Source organism: Phalacrocorax aristotelis, chromosome 1 (genome assembly GCF_949628215.1).
Source record: "Phalacrocorax aristotelis chromosome 1, bGulAri2.1, whole genome shotgun sequence".
Lineage (NCBI taxonomy): Eukaryota > Metazoa > Chordata > Aves > Suliformes > Phalacrocoracidae > Phalacrocorax > Phalacrocorax aristotelis.
In genome coordinates, this window is record NC_134276.1 from 99,576,473 (window position 1) to 99,598,529 (window position 22,057).

Genomic DNA, 22,057 nt, shown 5'->3' on the forward strand with positions numbered 1-22,057 from the left:
GTTATTAAAGCATTACATAAGTATGCAAAATATATTAGGAAGAAGAGAGGAAAAGGAAAAGCTTTAGCCCTGCGATTATACACAATGGGTGTTGGTGAGAAGCATAAACTGCTGGATGACATCCGATGCGTGGCAACAACTATTTACTTTTAGTTATCTTTAAAGATGGTGAGGCAAAAATCTCTGGATAATGCTTTAAGTGAAGATTTTTATTATATGATTGCCTGGGTAATTTCCAACAGGAAGATTATCTAAGCAGTCCTAGCTCAAGTATGTTCATAACTTCTCTAGAAAATATAGCAAGATAACACTGAACAATTTCTTGGCCCTGCACGGTTTCACAGACCTCTTTTATTAAGTGGCAGGCTTTTAATAAGTGTACCGACTCTCATTAACCCAGATGTGTAACTGCATCTGGGGAAACTTGCTTCCAGGACTGAGGAGGGAAGGCTTCACTTGCAAATATAAGTCAGTACTATGACATCTGGAAGTAGCCCACAAATCTATACATATTCCTCAACCTGTCAGTAGCCACTGCACATGTTTCCCCAGTTTTGATTCCAGTGCAAGTATCAGCAGCAATAATGTGTACAAGGTAGAAATACTGAGGAAGTGAGTTTTCGGCAGTTTTCAGGGAAGCTCTGAATTTGATCTTCTAACTTAATTTCTGTGGCAGCTGCTTCACGCTTATCCTAAGAGAGACAAACTGAATTATTAATGATGGCCATATCTCAAATATGATGACCATATCTCAAAATTGTGCAGGGGATCTGACAATAGTGACAGCTTTAGAAAAGCATAGAGAAAGGAACTAATTTTTAAAATTTGGACACATTTGTATGATATTAAACTTGTGCACACTAGTAGTCTCCAACAGTGTGACTCTTTGTGGAAATATAGTTATGTATATTTAGCAAAACTGAAACTGGATCCCAGTAAAGAAAGCTATAGGAAGCTATTGTACAAGAAACCCATTTCTGCCTCTCAGCTGTTTAGGTTCCACTTGTTTGACACAAATGCACAGCATGCGCAGATTTACTAGAGGAACCAAAGTGGTCATGACCATCCCGTTGCACGTTTTTATGCATTCCTGGTCCTGTGATGTGATAGCAGCTGGGCAGCATCTCCACTAACATCTACCCCCACATAGTTTGGTAACAGAGTTACATCCCAGCTCAAAAAGTCTGATCTAAGTCTTGATCAGGCTGTAGAGGACATGTCTGCATGGTGTATGCAGTGCTGGTTCAGCAGCCTGGCAGCCTTGCCAGCTGAGTGGCATCGCTGTGAGCAAGCACACGTCTGAACTAGCTGTGCTGTCTGAAATACAGAGCTGGTTAATGCTCACACAGCTGGAAACAGAAGAAAGAAGACATTGCCTTTGCTGCATGCTCATCATTAACCCCAAGTAAAGTCCTTAAATATGATTCCCATCTCCTAAAGCTGTCATTTTATGCTGCCTACGGACCAAGGGAGACAACTGTGCTTTAATTACCTGTAGTCCTTATAACATATTTCTTGGCAAAGGCAGATTTGTTTTATGAATATTTCAATGGTGCAGAATCTGCATGTGGCACAAAAGTCAAACAGCCCATGGTTTTCACACCAAAATTCTACATATCCCTCTAACCTAGAATTAGGGCTGAAGGTAAACCTCATTAAAGGGTAGAGATGTTGAGTACCTATGTCATGAGGTGATAGGGGAAAATGGGACAAGTGTTATGTCTGAGTAATTGGGGACTGGGAAAGGAAAAGGAAGAAATACTCAGCATAGGACATTACATTTTATCCAGGAGTTACAGTGTGAGAATCAACAACAACAACGAAAACAAAACAGAGCATTCTCTGATGAACAGGAAGTACTTCTGTGTGAATCATTATGAACCTGCCTCCCTAAGAGGTGGTAGGATTCCTCTTGCTGTAACTTTGGAGCTGGGCTGTATGACTCACAGCAGGTAAAGAACATCTGTGACTGTGAAGGGGATTCACTGGGTGATTGCCTGCACACTTGCACACTATGCTTTCTGGTTGCTAGGAGGTAGCTGTTATCTGCCTGGTATTTGTAGAAAATCTCATTAACCTGTTTGGTCAAGCTAAGCTATTTTGTGATTAGCAAATAAATAAATTACTAATAATTGAGAAGCTAGGTAAAACATATTTTATTGGTTTAACTTATTAACTGCCTATATAATTCCTCCAAATATTGCAACTAATGTATTAAAATATAAGATGCAAGATAGCTGTGCTATTTTCATGTAATCTTTCAATGTCATATTTCAGACGCCTGGCTGTGAAACTGAAATATTACCTATTCAGTTGCTTTTCCTACTACACTCAACAGTACATTTGTTTATAAGTAATTTGTGTTGAAACACAAGCCTTCTATAGGAAAACAATTACTTCTTCAGAGGCATACGAAGTCAATATGGCCTCTGTATAAGAAGGAACTTACTGGCCTGTAAACCCCCCTAGGCTGGAATATAGTGTTCCTCATGGCTGAGGAGAGTCCTCTTGCCATCCAGTCCCCCCTCCTCCTTCACACCTTCCCTTGCCCAGCTCTTCTCCTTCAGTAGTGGGCAAGTATTTAGCATTTTCTATGCCTCTATTCTGGGGATGTTAATATACATCTTAGTGATGGCACATGTTATTTGAACAAATGAGGTATTTCAGAAGATATGTGGGGTGTGGTTTATGCTTTTCCAAAGTTGTGACCTAACTGCTTCCATGCTTGTGCTTTGACTTTCAGGAAAACAGGGTCAGCCAAGGCAAGTCACCAGTGTGGTTATTTTATAATTCAGTGTGCATACAAGGATGAGAGAGGCGGGCTGATGTTCCTTGTTCAATATTCTCTTCTCTAAGTGTCAGTCCTGTCCTGTGACATTAAATGGTTGTTAAATTTTGGTGGGTTTTTTTCCTATTTCTTCTAGATTGTGGTATAAAAGAGATTGCCCTCTGTAATAATACCATTTCCTTTCTGTCTTTTCTCTGCTGGACTGCTTTCCCACTGATGCATTTGTGAGCAAGCACCCTGACTGCACTTAATTATTAAAAAGTCATTGCTCAAACAGAGCTCTGAAGAAAAGGAAATATTTCTTACTGCATGTTACTGAATATTAGTTCATAATGGGTTTCATCTTTGTGTAGTGTCTCCCCTAATTTGTGAGCCAAGTATATTTTATAATACATAGGTACAGGTATGTCTATTGTAAGAGCTACCAGCTACTAGAGAAAAAATATCAGATGTAAAAGAAAAGATATTAAAATTTTCTCCAGTTTAAATTTTTAGGAAAGCCTACATAGCTTAGACTGCAGAATTTTTAAAGGGAAAGAGTGGCCAGGTGAGGACCAAGTTTACAATGCATTCTCGCCACATTACTTCCATTTATTGTAATGCAGGAAAAGCTTTCTAGTAAACACATATAATGTATATGTTAGCTTTTTTGTGTCCTTGCTTTTAAAACACACATTTATAACAGAACAGTTTCATCTGCGGAGGTGTCAACTGATCAACACTGCACATGTATACATGATATTTTCCACATATTCTAGAGTTAATAATAAAAAATATGTATTAGAAGAGAATTTCAACTATATTATTTTCAATTTGAATGAACACTGGAGAAATGCTGACCATAAACATGTCAGTCTCGTTCAGTTTTAGGGGGCAGTCACTTTGCTGGACCTATGAAATAAACTTTTCTGTGCAGAACTGAAACAAAAAAGAATAATCTGTGGCTATTAAATAACACGGCCTGTGCTGTTTATTTAAGCCCTTCTTTTAGACACCTGTTTACATTGCAGTTCTTTAATCACAGACGGCAATATTATAAGAAAAATAAAGTCCACAGCAGATCAGATAATGTAATAACTCATCTTCTGCCAGTAGCTTGGCAGTGAAAGTACTGGCCTGCAAAGAGCTCCACCCGTCCTGCTGAGGCCTGGAGTGTATTAACCCACAGAAAACATGGGCAGGGTGGGGTGGGACTGTTCCTGACACTCATGCTGTCTAGCTTGCAGCTAGCACAGGTGTGTACAACTTCGCTGGGGTCAGTGGTGTTGGCAACATCAGCAAGGCTGGTTTTGCTGTCCTTGTTTTCCCATCATACCTGAAGCAGGCTGTGGAGCCAGTCTGTGCAGTATGTGGCTTTTATGGCCGGAATCCTTTAGCAGATATGTCCCATATTCTTGGGGTAAAAACCTCCTCCTTTTGTGATTTTCTCTTGCCTTCACTGATCCCTTTAGTTTTAATTTTTATGATCTTTTTTCCCTCAGTTTTCTGGTGTACCTGCATAACAAATGCCATTTTTGCTAATATTGTTTTATTAGGCGTGCCGTCCCAGACTGTCTTTCTAGCGTGCACAGCTCTGCTCATGAATTGCCATCATATCTCTCTACAATACTGAGTTAAACTGGATTATATTCTGCGTTTGTTCTTTACCCTGTATTTTATTTCAGATGCCTCTTGGATATTGTTTGTTGATTGTGATATAGACCGTAGCACGTTTCTTTCCTTCATTCCTCCCATTTTCTCTAAATATCCCTACCTTTCTTATAGAATTAATATTGTTATATGCATTTGTAGCGAGTACTTAGAAAACTTAAAACTGGCAGCTTCTAGGCTCTGGCAAAACAACCTTCAGCACCCTCCAGCCTGTGTTGTCCATCCCCCAGTGTGAGCAAGCAGAACACAGTAACAACCTTCAGATATTTTAAAAGCTGTGAATTCTTCTGTCTTTCAGGACCTAGATTTCTCATCACATCCACGGGAGCCTTGTATATTTTAGATGTACAGAATGAAGATGGACTGTACAACTACCGATGTATCACAAGGCACAGATACACTGGAGAAACACGTCAAAGCAACAGTGCAAGACTTTTTGTATCAGGTGGTCCTTTATATATAATGTTAAATAAGTATTGTATATGCCTCTCTCTGGTGTGGTAAACTGGCAAGGCAGGTTCTTGTGCCCGTATGCACTAACAACCAAGTTGTCTATCAAATGGAATGTAGAAGAGATCAGCTGTGAGCTGCTGCTGCAAAATAAAATGTTCCATTTTAAAATCCTTTTCTATGTTTTTCACCTCCTATTAGATATTTCCAGGGAGCCTGTAGGGTGCACTGGCATTTAGTGCCGTGATTGTTAGTAGTTTTGGAGTATCTTATAAAAGGACTGTGAGTGGGATTCATCCCATTAAAAGTAGACATGTGCAGTAAAAGTGTCTAGTCACCTTAATTCCCTTTGTAACCAACTGAGAGGAACACTTTTAGGGGTAGTGTTTCTGACCTAGTTCAGCTTCCCACTTTGGGGTGAGATGAATCACCCTATGGTGCCTATTTCTCTGTTAACCATAGCAGGAGCTCAGGACATTTAGCTCAGCTGTAGATATTTCCACTGCAGGAGTCTCAGGTTAGCTGAGGTACATTTCAGCCTTCCTTTTCATTCATCACACTCCTTCTCTGGGGAAGACAGTGTTTTCCCCTGCTTCCAGGAGGGTTCTCCAGCCTGAAGGGGTATGTGACCTGTCCCAGGCCGCCCAGGGTACCGCAGGCAGACAGGAGTGTTAGCTGGGGGCTGTCCATGGGCAGAGCTAAGAGTCCTAGGGCAAATGGCCTTGTGCAGCAGGTAGGAAAACGAGAAGGTAGATGGGGTATTTTAACTTTTCCACCAATGATAAATCATCTCCTTATTGTTGTGTATGTGATGGACTGTCGGGCTCCACCCACACACCCCCTAAACACTTAGTGCTGTCAACACGCTGCTGCTCCAATCCTACCTTCTCCCCATTTTGTCTCAGTGAGAGGAGATGCTAGTTGTGCGTGAGGTGAGGTGGAGCAGACCCCAGGCCTGGGTTTGGAATTGCTTTCAAACATCTCTGTATAGGATTAGTTCTTCTCCATCTCCCCTTCTTCTCACTCATTCTCTGGGTGCCTGTAACTGAACCCTGTGTTTGCATATGAGCAAATCTGCAACTGTATTCCCACATCCACAAAGTTAGCTAAGACTATATCCCAGCCTCTCCCTTCTTTCTCCCTATATCCTTGCCTTACAGAAGACATGCACACCATCTCACTGAAAGCCTCCCAAAGCTTTTTCTCCTTTTCACTGTTACTAAGTTGCCCTAAAGACCCTAATCCTAAAGATCAGTCAGCATATGGTGGCCCTCACAGTATAACCATCAGTGGGGTCATTCTCCTCTTGGCCTTTTCCTCTTATCTTTTGGTCTTTTTGTCAAAAAAAAAAAAATAACCTAGTGATTAGGACTCAGCTCTCCACCCTCTGTTTGAGACCCCTAAGGTGGGCACCGGGTTTTACATTAGTAACATATGTCCTGCCCTCCTCCAAAATAGTCATTGCTGAAGGATTCTGCAGCCCTCTGAACACACAAGTCACTACTAAATATACTAATGATAAAAAAATAGTGTGATTGTTCAGATTAGAATCACTTACCAGTCAGATCCAGGAGTTTCTTCTTTTGGTATATGTCCCCTGTGGGTAAAACTCGTGCCTCTGCTTTTCCCAACCAGATGAGGAAGTAGTTTTCCTGCACAATAATCTGTCTGCTTTGGTCTTATAAGGATAGGCAGGGTCCTATCCTTCTAGCTGGCTCCATAATATGGTCTGCTTCCGTATGAAATCATGCTAAGGCTGAGCCAGTGGTAACATAAATATAATCAGGCTTGTATCTTGGTTACCACAGGAAAATTTCTAGTTATTTCACTGAACAAAAGGGAGAAAATGAAAGCTTTATCTTATTTGTAACTCAGGACAAGCACCCTAAAAGATCTGCTCTGTCTGGAGTTCCCTTTTCTATTCTCCTCCACAGACCAAATCAAAATAGGAAATTTTACCAGTGTACAACAGCTGGCTTTTTTAAGTCAATGGGGTTAATTATTCTCTATTAGAGCTATAGTGGGCCCTGATTTCCAGTCCTGTTAGTCTACTGAACAAGCGCTGCAATTATGGGCAGAACATGTCTCTTAATATTTCTCTAACAGGTTTTCTTTTTCTTTACTGGAATTTATATTTTGAAATAGTGAGTCATTTAAGAACTGAGATCAGAGAATCCATGAACATAGTTGTGAAAGGTCTGCTTGCATGACAACTACATTTTTGCCTGCCTTTTACATCCATAATTGTTCTTTCCCTCTTTGGGGATTACATAGTTTGTAGTGGATATCGCTCATAGTCTCTTGGCCACATTTTAAAGTTTCGTTACTGTTTAAAATAGTGAGAAAGGTAATGTGCATATAATAGCAAATACACAAGTGAATAATCAGTATGCCTATGACCAAAGCAAAGTTGAAAATTACATTTGGAGTAAGAACATCTTGAAATCATGTGGCCTTTCTAAATAAAATTAAAGCCAAGGCCATTAACATGCTAGAGAATATTCCTCTAATGCCCATTATAATGTGCTTTTGCAAAAATAGTTTTGTCCAGCCATGAATCCCAGTTCCCCAGATCTTTACTGTTTTTAACCCACCAAGCTCCAAAAAGTCCATGTTTTTTAAAAGCATAATGAGTTTCTTTCTATGTCCTTCAAAGAACCAAAGTAGAATATTTTAGAACAGTATTTTGCCCTAGTATTTCTGTCATTGTCCTTGCTAGAAGTCATTTGCAGCTGACTGTTAAAGCATAGTAAAATAATCATTAAAGAATCCATACCACATATTGGAATTGCGTTATGTTACTTTGCTAGTTGCCTCATTGCAGGTGATTGCAAATGAACCCTAGTTTTTCTTTTGTGATTTTCTTTTCCTTTTTTTTTTCCCTTAACTGGAATATATGCAATGTTGGAGTTCTAAATAGGAGTCTGTTCCACGGACTTCCCAAAGAGATGTTTTTGCTGTCCATTTGAATATATAAGTACAGAGTACAAGAAACAGGCCTCTGGAATCGTATTTTGTGTATCCCTGAATATATTTTAAATGCCTCCTCTATAAAAATGAGCTCAAGGCTTCTCAAATACCTAGGCAAATCCCAGTTTAGCTGATCCATGGATGGGACTCCAGGCTGCTAAGGCTTAGTTTGAGAAGAGAAAAAGTAAAGCAAAGTGAACCTGGGATAGAGGACAAAGGGACTGGTGTGCTGTTCTTGAAGGGTTAGAAATGGTAGCTGCAGAAGTGGGCTGTGCCTCCCATAGCATCTGTCTTTTGACGTGAAAAACATACAGAGAAGATATCAAGCTACTGTGAGTTTTGAGTAGGAATGCACAGAAAATACCTTTAAAAGTCAGCTCTACCTTTGTATTATTTAATTATTATTTTCAATTGAAGAATTGATTTTGTGTAGATGTAACCTTCCTAAGAGCCAGAGCTGTAATTTCTTGTATACTTACATTTTTACTGAGTTAATTCCTCAAGCTGCACAAAAGAAACTGCACTGAAGACATAGATGCCTGATGACCCTAAAGGCGAGAAAGGAGCTGGCTAATCAATTAGTCAAATTGACTTTGGCCTTCCCAATAACATCCTGGCAGATAGATCTTTCACTAAGCCAGACATAAACAGCATGGCAAGCTCAAAAATATATCCCATCTTGATGCCAAATACGGACCTTGAGGCTACTGATGCGTGCAAAATCATTTGTTTAACTACTGGCTGGTATGTTTCTAAAGAGACAGACAGTAAGTTGCTGTAAACTGGATGTGGTTTGGCCTTCAGTAGCTCAACTTTTTGCTGGCACCTGGAGAGCAGAAAAACCTCTGTAGTCATCTTTCATTGAACTTGGCATTTAGGGTTTTATCTAGGTATTCACATAAAACTTAGCCCATTTTTTTTACCATCACAATTTTAGTTTCTGGATTGATAGTGTAACTTGCATAATGCCTGTAGCTATTCTCTTTCAAGTGTACCCTCCCAGGTGTGGCTGCAGTTCATAAAGATACATCTAAGATAGTTTTAAAATAACTAGCTCAGGTGCTGATTACACTGTCTCTTGGGTAGCTTGAATTCAGCATGAACTGCTTCTTTAACCTCTCCACCTCCTAACAAGAACCTGTTGCAGCTGCCCTGTGAGCAGTACCTGAGCTAGCTTAGTCAAAGACCGCTTGAAAATGTCAAAATGGTTGCAATCACACCTACTCCCAGGAAACTATGATGTAGATATACCCAAAAAGAAATCAGTGTGTCAGATAGGAGTGGAAGGAGTTCATAAGCATGTGGAGTTTCTTTGTGAGACAGAAGTCTTAGCAAAGTGGGTGCATGTGATGAGAAAATACTTAGCTGAATATTTGTTGATTTATTGTTCAGCATTCATGTTGCAATAGTTCCAGGATAGGCTTACATCATGCTGTGTGCTGCACAAAACTGTAAATCATGTCAGCCTCTTCCTCCAAATGTTTTCAAACTTAAAAAGTCCAAATCACAAACGGAGCACTATTTCTGGTGGGGTACATGCACCTCTGGTGAAGGCACTCTGCCAGACTTCTGAGAGATACATAAATATATGCCAGGTGCTACACAAGTGTGTTGATCTGAGAGCTGCTTTTCTCAGTAAGTTGAGCACAGAAGGTTGGAGTATTAAGTTGTATGTTGGTCTTGTCACGTTAAGATCTTTTTCCAGAGAAGAAGAAAAGGCTTGCTTGTCAGTTAGGCTGCAGATAGAAATTCCTGTGTCTTTGCCCATTTCTTTCCTGACAAGGGAATAAATTAAGCCTGTAATTCAAAGCCTTCAGACCACCGAGAAGCAGGGAGAATGTGTTAGCTTCATTCTAGTTGAACAATGTAGGGATAACAGTAATAACAGTTAAGGCAACACATTTCTGCCTCTCCATTCCTCTGATAGGGGACATGAAGGATGACCAGAGAAACAGTTGCCACCTGGAAAAAATCCAGTGAGAGGGTCTCCAAGTAGTCATGAGGTGCGTCAGTACTACATGCTGCTGGATTCCAGCCACCGCTATTGAGATACTACAGACTGACGGCTGGATCACAGTAGCAAACTGTAGTACATAAAACACTGGACTAGAGAGTCAAAAAATGCGGGAGAAAAAATATTGGCATATTGCTTAATGAGTGAAAGAATTTTAATGCTCCCATTGAACACTGCTGTTTGTTTTTTCAGATCCAGCGAATTCAGCTCCATCTATTCTAGATGGGTTTGACCACCGTAAAGCCATGGCAGGACAGCGAGTGGAGCTGCCTTGCAAAGCATCAGGGCACCCCGCACCAAAGTATCGTTGGCTGAAGGACAACATTCCCTGGGAGCCTGACAGCAGGTTTCGGCAGACAGTCACAGGTCTGCTGATCGAGAACACGCGTCCCTCAGACTCAGGCAACTACGTCTGCGAGGTGTGGAACAACTATGGGACTGCTGAGATGATAGGGCGACTGTATGTAAAACGTAAGTCCTGGGCCGAGTTAAGTTCTCGGGCCACTTCTTGCCTGGGTGTTTGCATCAGGGAAGATGTTGCCATATCTTGCTGTACCTTCTGTTTTGTTACTTTACCTTAGCAGTGCTTAAACTTCTCAGAGTTGTGGAACAACAGCAAGTAGGCTCTGTGGAGATGAGTTGGTTGGACAATTGAGAGATCAGAAGTGCAAATAGATGCCATTTATAACGTAGCTATATAATTTATCACATGGAGGGTATGTAATTTAGAAGCTTGAATTGGATGCTTAAAAAGAAATTGCAAATGTTCTCATGAATAAAGCTGCCAAACTCTCATTGCCATGACTCATGCTGTTCGGTAATATTGAATACTCATACCTCCCCTCAGCTGAGTATTCATGTGTGAATATTCTGAATGTTTCACAAATTCTACAAAGATAATTATTACTCAGAATCATTGCACTGGAAAAGTGTTATTCTTCTATTGTTAAAAAAGAATTATTTCCTGGAATAGAAATAATGCTTTGTGAACTAACATTTCCACCTATACAGCATGACTAGCAAACTGAGAAGGGAGAGGTCTGTGAACAGTTCAGGCCATAACAATGTCTTCACAAGTAATAACACATAATGTATTTGGGCAAAATAAAACTGAGATCAAAGATCAGTAATTTGTGAATTATAACAGGGGAGCTTTGCTGCTAAATGTATTGATAGATATTAGTTTAATACAGTCTGCATTGTATGATACAAAGTCAAAACTTCCAGAGACATGACATAATGGTATCACTAGTGATATCGAAAGTATCCCCAGTGCCTGGTGATACATGATACATTTTACTTATGGACTCAGTGGTCAGTAGCCAGCAGATATCTTCTGGATCAGGTTTGGGAGGAAGCAACAGCTGGGTGAAGGAGTTTTACCCTCCACTGCAATGGAGGATGTGGTTAGCATTCTTGCATCATCACAGCTCTGAGATGGTGGTTGTGCACTTGAGTGTGTCTATTTTGTTTAATGGGTCATTGACAGTTTTGAGATTTTGTGGTCATTTGGACAGGAAACATGGAGACGTTCAATGACTTGTAACATGCATATGAGCATAGATTAACTGTTGTTCTGGATCACTGCAAAGGAAAGGTCTGTTACAGATGTCCGTGGTCCAGAATGACTAAGGCCACTGACCTGTGTGGTTTTTTCCAGGCCTTTGTCCCCAGTGGGCCACTAAAGATTTATTCCATATGTTTTACAAAATGTTCTGTAAAGTGAATGAGTTAGCTGAGGAAATTTTTATGGTTAAGCATGTGTATGCAAGTGTGCATATGCATGTATGCAGGCTGATAACAAATAAGTAGGTTGATATGTATTTAGTATCAGAGATAGTATTACTGTTAATAGTAGTCCCTTATCTTTATTAGGAAGTCAAATCAAAATATGCGAAGCATGAGATGAGAGCTGCGTTCAGTAATGATGGCAACTGTTAGGTGGTAGGATAAAGATTGTTACCCTTGCATTTATGTTTATGACTTTTCTTCAACACTGTTCATCCTCTATTTTTATTATATAAAAACTTGCATTACCTATGGCGTACTGTTTTGTAACAATAATACTGTAGTCTTCCCATGTTGAAGAAGAAAACTTAGTGATCTCACACACAGAAACACTTACATGTGGACAGATACTACAGAGGTCTATGCATGCATCTATATTAACATTTTATTGTGGATCTTCCACTCTTAAAAGTTAATCTCCTGGTTATTGATATTTACTGAACTTGTTCACATGAGGGAGTGGTTTTGAAATATGTGAACTGGGTTCCTTCTGCAGGAAATTAAACCAGAAGATAAGCTTCAGGAGTGCACCTAATTCCTCATTTCAAATGTCCACACTGAACATCTGAAGTAACAACTGAAGTAACAACTGAAGTAACATCCTACCCTCCCAAAACTTGTGCAGGGCCACTGTTAGGCCCTCAGCACCAATGGTGTTACTCAGTAGATTTGCTCATACTGTTCATTTAGGCATGGTCTAGAGGATAATATCACATGTTAAGTAGGTTATCCCTATACATCTAAGTTTTGTGTCATGGATGTTGGTGGCCAAAATGCTTGTTTAGAGCAGAGTAATCTGGTTTTTGTTTGTGGGTTGCTTTTATTTTCAGAAGGGTATGGCTGTGAGTTTTATTGTTGTCCTTAATTGAGAATTAATTTGTTACTTGCATATAAATGCACGCACATACTTAATGTTCTCTATTTCCCTTTCCCTCTCCCTTATTTTGCTTTAAATCTTCAGAACCACTAAAAGCCACAATTAGCCCACGGAAAGTCAAAAGCAGTGTTGGTAGTCAAGTGTCCTTGTCCTGCAGTGTGACGGGAACTGAAGACCAGGAGCTCTCCTGGTACCGTAATGGTGAAATCATCAACCCTGGTAACAATGTCCGGATCACTGGTGTCAACCGGGAGAACCTTATTATGGATGGCATGGCCAAGAGTGATGGTGGAGCTTACCAGTGCTTTGTGCGCAAGGACAAGATGTCTGCTCAAGACTATGTTCAGGTGGTACTAGAAGGTCAGTCACTACCTGTTTAGTGATTCTGGTTTCCATAATATATATTTCATCTTTAGTGTCATTGTTGTAAAATGACAGTGGACCCTAGACGGGAGAAGTGGGTACTTATGAACTTTCAGAGGTGTTTATTGTGCCCCACTCTGAGCAAAAACTAATGAAATGAAAAAATTGATCTGAAAACAAAAGTCCCTCCCGAGTCCTTCAAGTCTCTATTTTTTTTCTTTTTTGATGGTGGGTGGTGGTGGCAGTGCTGATTTTTGACATTAGCTTTCAGCAGGACATGAGAGAAAAGGTCTCTATTCAACTCCTTCTGGCATGGCTTTTCTTGCTGGGTGTATTGGCTGAAGGCTTGGACATCATCTTAACTAATTGCCACAATGTTCTACATGATAATCAAATGAGGAAAGTAATCAATTTGTACAGAGCCAGTTCACTAATGAGGCTGTAGTGCAGTCATAGCATGGACACTATTTTTAGACCCTTTATAGAAAAAGAAGAGATTACCTGCCTGGACTGAGTTACCTCGGCAACCATCTCCCATGACTAAGAAAGCCTAAAAAGCATATTGATAATCTATCATGATGTCGAGAGAGTGCAGGTTATCAGAGAGCAACAGCAGGAAAGATTTCAAAGATGCTCAGGTCTCACTGGGAAAATAATGTCTGCTTTCATCTCCAAAAACAGCCTGTCACTTGTATTAAAAAAAAGAGAAGGGGTGGTGGCAGAGGTACATAGTGTGCATACTCACAGATTTATTGGTCTTGTGTCAACTTTCTTTCAGAATAAAAAAAGCTTCTTTTTTTTGTTGCTGCTGCTTTGTTTTCTGAGGGATGACAGTATCTAATACACAGAAAAGGAGAGAGTTACAGGTGAAAATAAATAAGTAAATTAGAACTCTGTCACACAATCAATGGGACAGAAACAAAAGGGAGAGGTGGGAAGAGGAGAAAATTATGACATGTAATTAAATCAAATCCAATGCTGCTCCAGAGATGCTGAGGTCTTTCAGCAGCCTGAGAGTGACAGTGCCTTATGTTTTTGATTTTGGAGCAAGCAGGAGAATTCTGCAGCCCTTTTTTTTTTTTAAATTCTGCTATGACTCAGCGTGTTTTGTTGGGAGTCTTGCATACACCATGCCAGTTCCCTCCGTTTCCTGGGTGAGGTTGCACTGAAATTGCAGTGTAAGAATTGTGATTTCCAGGGAAGTCACCACGGTTCAAATCTCCCAGACGTAGGGGTAACACACAGGAGTGTACATAAAGAGGCAGTATATAGTGTGCACAAACACATAGTGTATCACACGGATCATGAGACTTGTCTGTCATGTCCTGACACCCTCTGTCCTGTGCAACACTGAAAGGAGTTTTCCTTAAAGGGTACACGGTGAGTTTTCTAGTGTTTTTGGCCCCTTTCTAGGTAATGAGGCACCTTTTCCTTCTGTTTCTCACAGGCACTAATACAGTAGGAACACTGAAGTTAGTTAGCTTACTTGCCACTTGGCTCTTTAAAAGCAGACAGTAGCCTACAGCACTGTTGCCTGAACTTCGGACTGGCTTGCTTCCTGTGTTCTGCATACTGCTCTTGATGTGTGGCCTTTTGCTCCCAATTACACTGAAATTCCTTCTAGATACAGCTTTGAAAGTACAATTTTCAAAGGAGAATAAACATGCATTGCATGATCTCAGAAAGAACTTCCTAACTAATAGCAGAGTGTTGGCACTCCTAAATGTTACCCCACTGAACTCTCTGGATAGGTGGTTATTTGATCCTGCTCCCTACTTACAATCTCAAAGTTTCTGTCTCCATCCATTCTCTTTGTTCACTTGCCTGCTAGAGGCTGAGTAAATTGTGGCACAGATCACAAGACAAAGCATTTGAACACTCTCATTTCAGAGGAATATTTATCTGTAACATAAAATGACCACAGAAAGGAATTGGCATCACTGCTGTTACTGGCAATCTGTATTCAGAAAAGCTTAACTTAATAATTTTCTAAATGGGATCTTGTGGGTCAGGACTAAACTGCATTGGCACAGCTGTGTGGAATTAGTCTATGCAAGTTATGCCTGACTCTTGCCAATAGGATTCATCCTTAGCTTTCTAAGGAGCTGGAATCTACCAGGACAAGAATTCCAAATGTGTTGAGGTTTTGCTGTATGTCTTTTGTGATGAACTGTGTATGGCTTTAACGCTTTTCTGCAAGAACCTGGTGGTTCATACTAGCTGTGCAGAGTCCTGGTCCATTTATTCAAGTGCTTTTCCTTCAGCAGAGTCAGTACCAGGTTTCTCAGAAGATGAAAAAGAAAACTGCAGTAATCAAAGAATCATTTCAGTACTACCAAATTTGTTTCCTTCTCTCAGTAATTAGAGTTACATACTGAAACACAATTGTTTGCATTGCTTCTAAAAAAAATCTTGGCTCATGTGATAGGCTCCAGGATAGAGGGAACAAGATTTACACCATGTAAGTACTATTCTTTTGCGTTTCTTTCCCTTGGCAGATGGAACTCCCAAAATAATTTCTGCCTTCAGTGAGAAAGTGGTGAGTCCGGGAGAGCCAGTCTCCCTTATGTGCAACGTGAAGGGGACTCCTCTGCCTACGATCACTTGGACACTGGATGAAGATCCCATTGTGAAGGACGGCAGTCATCGTATCAGCCAGATTATCACCTCCGAAGGCAACGTGGTCAGTTACCTGAATATCTCTAACACTCAGGTCCGAGATGGTGGAGTTTATCGCTGTACTGCCAACAACTCTGCTGGAGTCGTCCTGTACCAGGCTCGAATAAACGTAAGAGGTGCTTGTCAAATCAGCTCCTCAAAAAAACACACATAACTCATTGTAGTGGAGAAGACTGTTGCATGTGATGAAATGAGTCTTGGAATGCCAAAACCAACTTACTGTTTTTCCTCTCCTTTTCTTCCCCCTCCTCTTTTCCCACCCTGCCTCTCCAGACCCATCTAGAAAGTGTATGGTAATGTTTAAATGTTGGAAGAACCCTTTGGCTTGTGTTCTGTAGTCTATTTTTCCTATACTCGTCTCTATTACTTCACAGTTTCTTTACTTCAGACCTGCTGTGCATGGGGTTTTTTTTCTTTTCCTTTCCTCCTTTACTTGTCCCACATTCATGGTAATTATTCATGTATACAGTACTTTAGCTTGCATTTCTAGCTCCACATGGCATAATACCCATCCTCATGGTATTATACTTTATATACATCAAAAAAAAAGCTAACTTTTTCAGTATTCTCATGTGTAACAGGATTCTGGCTTTGTATCAGTTTTAGTGTTTCACATTAATTAAATCATCCTCAGCCTTTTAATTTGCCATGCAGCAAAGATTTTATCAGGCAAGTGTTGGATAATGCAAACTTATACCCCCACATAATTAGTACGTATGCTGGAGGGTGAGGAAAAAACTAGAGCATATAAAGATTAGGGAAACTGCTTAAATAGCTCTTAAAAGCAAAAACTGTCAAATGCCAAGAAGTGTGCAAGCCGCATCTGTAAAGGTCGTTAACATTTGTACACACAGAAAAATTATGTGCATGTTTCCTCAAACAAATGTGCCTTTAAATTGTTTTCAAGAGTTTCTTTTTACCTTTCTAGGGCCAGCAAGCATTCGACCAATGAAGAACATCACAGCAATAGCTGGACGGGACACCTACATCCACTGCCGCGTGATCGGCTACCCGTATTACTCCATCAAGTGGTACAAGAACTCCAACCTGCTTCCATTTAACCATCGCCAAGTGGCATTTGAGAACAATGGGACACTGAAGCTTTCAGACGTGCAGAAGGAAGTAGACGAGGGCGAATACACGTGCAACGTCCTCGTTCAACCCCAGCTGTCCACCAGCCAGAGTGTGCACGTGACAGTAAAAGGTGAGGTCTACTCGGAAAACTAGAGCCAAGCTAACGGCTGTTTCTTCTACAGAAACACAGAATTGCATGCACAGGATTTTGCTGGCAGTTGGATAATGAGCACTTAAGAAGGCTAATCCAGATTTGTGTTTATTTTTAACAATGACATAGACGCTAATCAGTCATTGTGTCTCGTTCTCTCTTGACTTTTAACCTCCTTCATTCAACTCGCAAAGTATTGCTTTCTAAGTGGAAGCCTTGCAAAAGCAAGATTTCTATCAGCAGTTTTCACTACAACACTGCAGTAGATTAATGTTTTGTCACCTGAGTTTCACTGATGACTCTCTCTCTGCTGGATGACAAAGTTCACATTTTCATTAACCAGTGACTTTCCAGCTTTTTAAAAAAAAGATGAGAATATTAATGTATGTATTTCTGCCAATAGGTAGAGATGAGAACTAAAACCATTAACCTTGCTTTTCTCTTATTTAGTGTACTTTTCTGAGTGTTCTTGATGCTTCGAAAGGTAGCACTGTAAACAAATGTGACTTGAAATTCTAATAGGAAGCTTAAAATCTATGCAGATAGTCCCAAACAAGGATGTTCAGAGGGACCTGAAAGACTTTGGCAATAGGTGAGAATAGGAAATTTTTAGCATTGTGTTCTGGCTGTTCTGATTTTGGCAGTGTTCAGACCTATTCACAAGGACACAAAAGACAGAAAACCTGATTGCAGTAGCACCTAGTTTTGAGCAATGGGGCCACTAAATAGTGCACTTCATGTGAACCTGTAGGAAGAATTGAGGTATAATTTCACTGTTCCTGAAATTCTTAGAAACCTTTCCTGGTCCTTTGTTTTTTTTTCCTTTTTTGCAGGGGGGGGGGGGATGGAGAGAAAGGAAGGAAGGTTGATTTCTATATTTGTTCTCAGATAAGACACAGAGGAGAACACTAAGGTAAAATGACTTTGTGACAGACATATGATCTTTTAACTCCTTTCTGTTCTAATTGTTTAACCCTATCTTGTTTTCAGTCTGGAGTGATGTAATTGCTAATTATTTCAAGAGGTTAGGGGATTACCTTTAAGCCACTAGCAATTTGGACTCTGAAAGGCATGACATCTCGTACACCTGAGACCATCAAGGGCACTGGTCACACACTGTGGCATAATAAGCTAATTTCACCATTTCTTTTCATGTATGTGGTACATTGCTTGACTTTACAGTAATATCTCAGATCTGTTGAAGCAGTTTAGGAACTGAATGCCAAATTATTAATTGTGTTGCTGTTGCAGTAACAGTTCACCATGTTAAATCTGATGGGCAATGCTGCCTCTTAAATTACACCATTCTTCAAATGGCTATCAAAATGAATGTAGCCAGAGAAAAAAATCCAGCAGTCTGTCTTTACAGCTCGGGCATTTAGATCATGTTAGCTGGTACCTCAGAAGCAATACTGTTTTTTCTCCCATTAGGTTGCAATTTCAAATTTGACAATTCCTCCCTCAGAAAGCAGCTGAATCAATTTTGACTGAACTGTAGCTTTCCTCAATGATTTGACTTCCTTGAAGGTACTCAACCATATTTCTGGATATTGAGCTGCCTGGGCCACTGGCTGGTCAGAAATCTCAGTGACTGCATGTACTCTGAATAACTTGCATAAACATGCGACACGTTTGAAGAGTGCCAGTGGGCTGCCCTGCCCTGCACCTGTGACACAGCCTCCTCCTGCATGTGCTCCTTAAGGCAGATGTATTGGAGCAGTGCAAGTTGCAGCGTGAAAAGTGATCCATGGCACATGCAAAGCAGACCTGTCAGTGTGGCTCATACCTATTGACCTGGAGTTGCCATAGCTGGCTGTAAAGTGCCCTGGCTACTTCAGCATGCCCTGGCCTTGACAAGACATTGTTATTTAAAAAAAGGTTAATATCCTGTCTTCATATGCTAAGCCTGAAATGTCAAAGGTGAGCTTTGTCAGATCTGAACAATTCTCAAGGTTCTGCTATTGTCGGTGGAGGTCAGCATCGCCACAGTGGATTTTTTAGATGGCTGTGTATTGTTCTATTATGTAACTACATAGTGATTTTACCTAACATATTAGCAGAGAGTCAAAAGTGGCCTGTTGCTTCAAAATATTAATGTTTTTGCTGTCTTTTCATTTTATAGATTCCGAAGTTAATGTGATGAGTTTTCAGGCACTTACACTAGATTCTGAGAAATACAAAATATGGCCCAGCTTGAATTGAAGTTTAAAGTACTCTGAAATATGACATTATAAAGGGGGTTAAGCAGTGCCTAAATCTCCTTATTTATAGCTCAGTTTCTCATACCACCAGTATACTTATTTTTTTTCCAGAGAAACAGAGGGAGAATTATTGCCCATCTTCAACATCATGGGTACTTTGGTTTGTTCTCATTTCTGCTACAAGCTTCCTGGGTGACGTCAAACCAGTCGTCTGAAGGGTGATTCAGAATGGATGACACTTAATGAGCTATTACTTGATATTTTGTTTCCTCCATGTTCTGTTCTGAAGACATGACTATCAATTTCCTCATGAGCTTTTCTGAGATGATAACCTCTGTGGTATCAAAGTGTTTCAGAAACAATGTATTCATTTTCAAAACCCACCTGGATGATCAGGAGTGCTTTGGCAAATGACAACTGGGGCACAGAATGAACTTTAAAGTACCCACAAATTTATGTATGTCCAATTTCAGAAGCCTACAGCTTGCTTTTTCGAGTTCACCTGCTGTTATATAGCATTTATATGTTCAAAGCTCTGCTCCCATTGACATGAAATTGCTTCTGAGAGTTCTTTTTCCTTCTTCAGATCAGTCACATCACCCAGCTTAACAACCTCCTGGGAAAGACAGATTTAAGTCATTTAATTAACATTATCTGAGAGATCTGTGGCAAAGGTGAATCCAGAATTTGGCTCTAAAGGGCAGAATTTATCTGCATTATGCATACAACTGGCCTTTCTTGTCTGCAGTCCTCTACCACATTTACTGCCCACTTTCCAAACTCTCCAGTACATGAAGCATTCTTGTTCTATCTTGAATAAGGACTCGTTAAAAGCAGCATCCAAATAAAGATGTGCAACAGCATGAGCATGTAATGAAATATAGGAGGGCTGCCCATTCTGTAAGGTATTTTGGTATTTACAAAAATCCAAATGAAAGCAAAATCTTGAGGACGTTCATTGGAAGTCACTGTAAAGTCTCAGATAGGAGAACAGAAAGTTTCTTGACAATAGCTTCAATATTAAATCCTGTCTGCCAGAAAACCCAAGAGCAGGGCTTATAGAGCCTAGCTGTGCAGTCTCCCACCTGGCAGTCTGTCAGGATGGCAAAAGGTTGGGAGCTAGGCACTTACGTGCAATTCGACCACATGAAATAAGTTGTCCCATTTTTTAGGAATTACTGGTGCCCTTGTCTGCATAGTCACCTATCCCAGTGGTCTGCAGACTCCAAATAACTGTGTCCTACAGAGATGTGGCATGCCACCCCCCACCATACTTTGTTTGTCCCTTGCTCTGTCCCAAAATCTGAATCTTGGAAGCTAGCAGTCCTATAAGCTGGCTGCTGGGAGCTGAGTGGATAAGCTGGCAGGAAAACACACAGGTTTCTGTTTGGCAGACATAGCTCTGTTGGAACCGTGTCCTGGTGCTAATGGAGCTTTTTGGAAATCAGTCCATCTTGGCATTATTTTTTTATATTTAGACAAATGGATTGGCCAGTTCTGAGTTCTGATAAAAAGCCATTAAGACTACCCACCTTGTAATGCATACCTAAATGTGGGGAGATGATGACTGTACTTACGTAGTTAATTTCTGGTATTTTTACCTGTCAACCACTTGCCTTTGAAACAGTAACAATACCCTTTCAGCTTTGCTTTAGCTTATGTTAAATGCAATTTTCTTTTTAGATTTTTTGTAAAGTAAACTGAACCCCCTTTCCTCCCCCTCTTGCAAAGTGGAAACAGTAGTTACTGACATCCTCAGAAGTAATCACTGAGATTAGCCTTGCTAAGGATACTGCATAGGTCCTGGCCAGGAACAGAATTATTCTCAGCAGCACTAGTTTCTTACTCTGCATTTAGTCCAGGTCTAGTGGTTTGCCAGTGGAGTTCACAGACATCTGCCAACGGCAGAGGACTATTGAAGTCAGATCTCCTAAGGAGAAGAATATTCTGTAGAAGATGTAGGCTGTTGTGTTCATTCCTCCAAAGTGTGACTTGTCCTCCTCAGTCTTCTCCAGCTCATCCTTGCCCAAGTCCTGGCTCTGCTCTGGGTTCCAAAACCAGTCTGCCCTCCCCATCTTTCCCATCTCAGTCCTTATTTCCTTAGCGCCTTGTTCTTACGTCTCAAAACCAGTCTTCCCCTTCAGAGCTCCCAACCTTACTCCCAGCCTCCAGTTACAGTCCTTTCTTTCTGCCAGTCTTCACTTTCTCCATCTCCACCGGGTTTCAGTCTGTATCCCCCTTCATGCGGGTCTTTGTTCGCTGCCAGTGCTGTACCTCACCCTACTGCTTCCTTGTCCCAGCCTTGCATCCCCAGCCGGTTTCCCAAGTCCACTTCACCAACCCACATCGCCTCTGCAGTCCCACTGCAAGCCTGCTCCCAACTTCTGACTTTACCCCACTGCCCCTAAATCCAATTCTGTAATTCCCTTTTGTTATCCTGGACACTCCTTTGAGCTTCTGCTCCATTGTTTGCTGCTGCTATCTGCATGCCCAGCAATGCAGGCTGGTTCCCTGCTCTGATTCCTTGGCTGCCACATCTCCTTTCTTTCTCTCTGTGTTGAAATAACTTTTTTTCATGCTTTTTCAGCCCAGCACGGGCAGCTGTATGAGGACTAGGGAGACCAGTCTGCCTGCTTTCATTTCTGACATTTCACCAGACTCTGCCTGCCCCACGTGTCTGGAACTGACTCAGCCACTGAAGGTGGTGCTAGAAGGTGTTCTGTGCTGCTTGAACTCTGGAAGCTCTTAGCTGTTAGTCACTAGAAAATGTCTTCCCAGGATGTGATAATTGTGGTGGTTTTGTCTATTTATTTACTTGTTTTTGCTCAGACTGCAAAATTTGGGCACCCTTGTGATGACTTTTCATAGGGACAGCAAGAATATCTGATGCTAGTGCCATCACCTGCTGAACTTGAAATCTATGCTGCTAACCATGGGGCAGGTGAGACTTCTCAGATTCTCACAATGATTTTTTTCTTTTTGCTTTTATGGTAGGATCAATATATACTGCATCCCTAGTTTTTCACGCTCCCGCCTTATTCTTGGAAATGGC

General features: G+C 40.8%; 1 protein-coding gene across 3 annotated transcripts in view; it reads left to right on the forward strand.

Annotated features, from left to right (window-relative positions):
• DSCAM (DS cell adhesion molecule) overlaps window positions 1-22,057 on the forward strand; it is a 400,878-nt gene that overhangs the window by 212,167 nt on the left and 166,654 nt on the right. For all 3 annotated transcript variants that reach the window (XM_075099616.1, XM_075099606.1, XM_075099598.1), the window contains 5 exons: window positions 4,737-4,883; window positions 10,065-10,343; window positions 12,622-12,897; window positions 15,399-15,695; window positions 16,508-16,783. In XM_075099616.1, coding sequence (XP_074955717.1) covers window positions 4,737-4,883; window positions 10,065-10,343; window positions 12,622-12,897; window positions 15,399-15,695; window positions 16,508-16,783 — 1,275 coding nt within the window. The remainder of the gene's footprint in view (window positions 1-4,736; window positions 4,884-10,064; window positions 10,344-12,621; window positions 12,898-15,398; window positions 15,696-16,507; window positions 16,784-22,057) is intronic.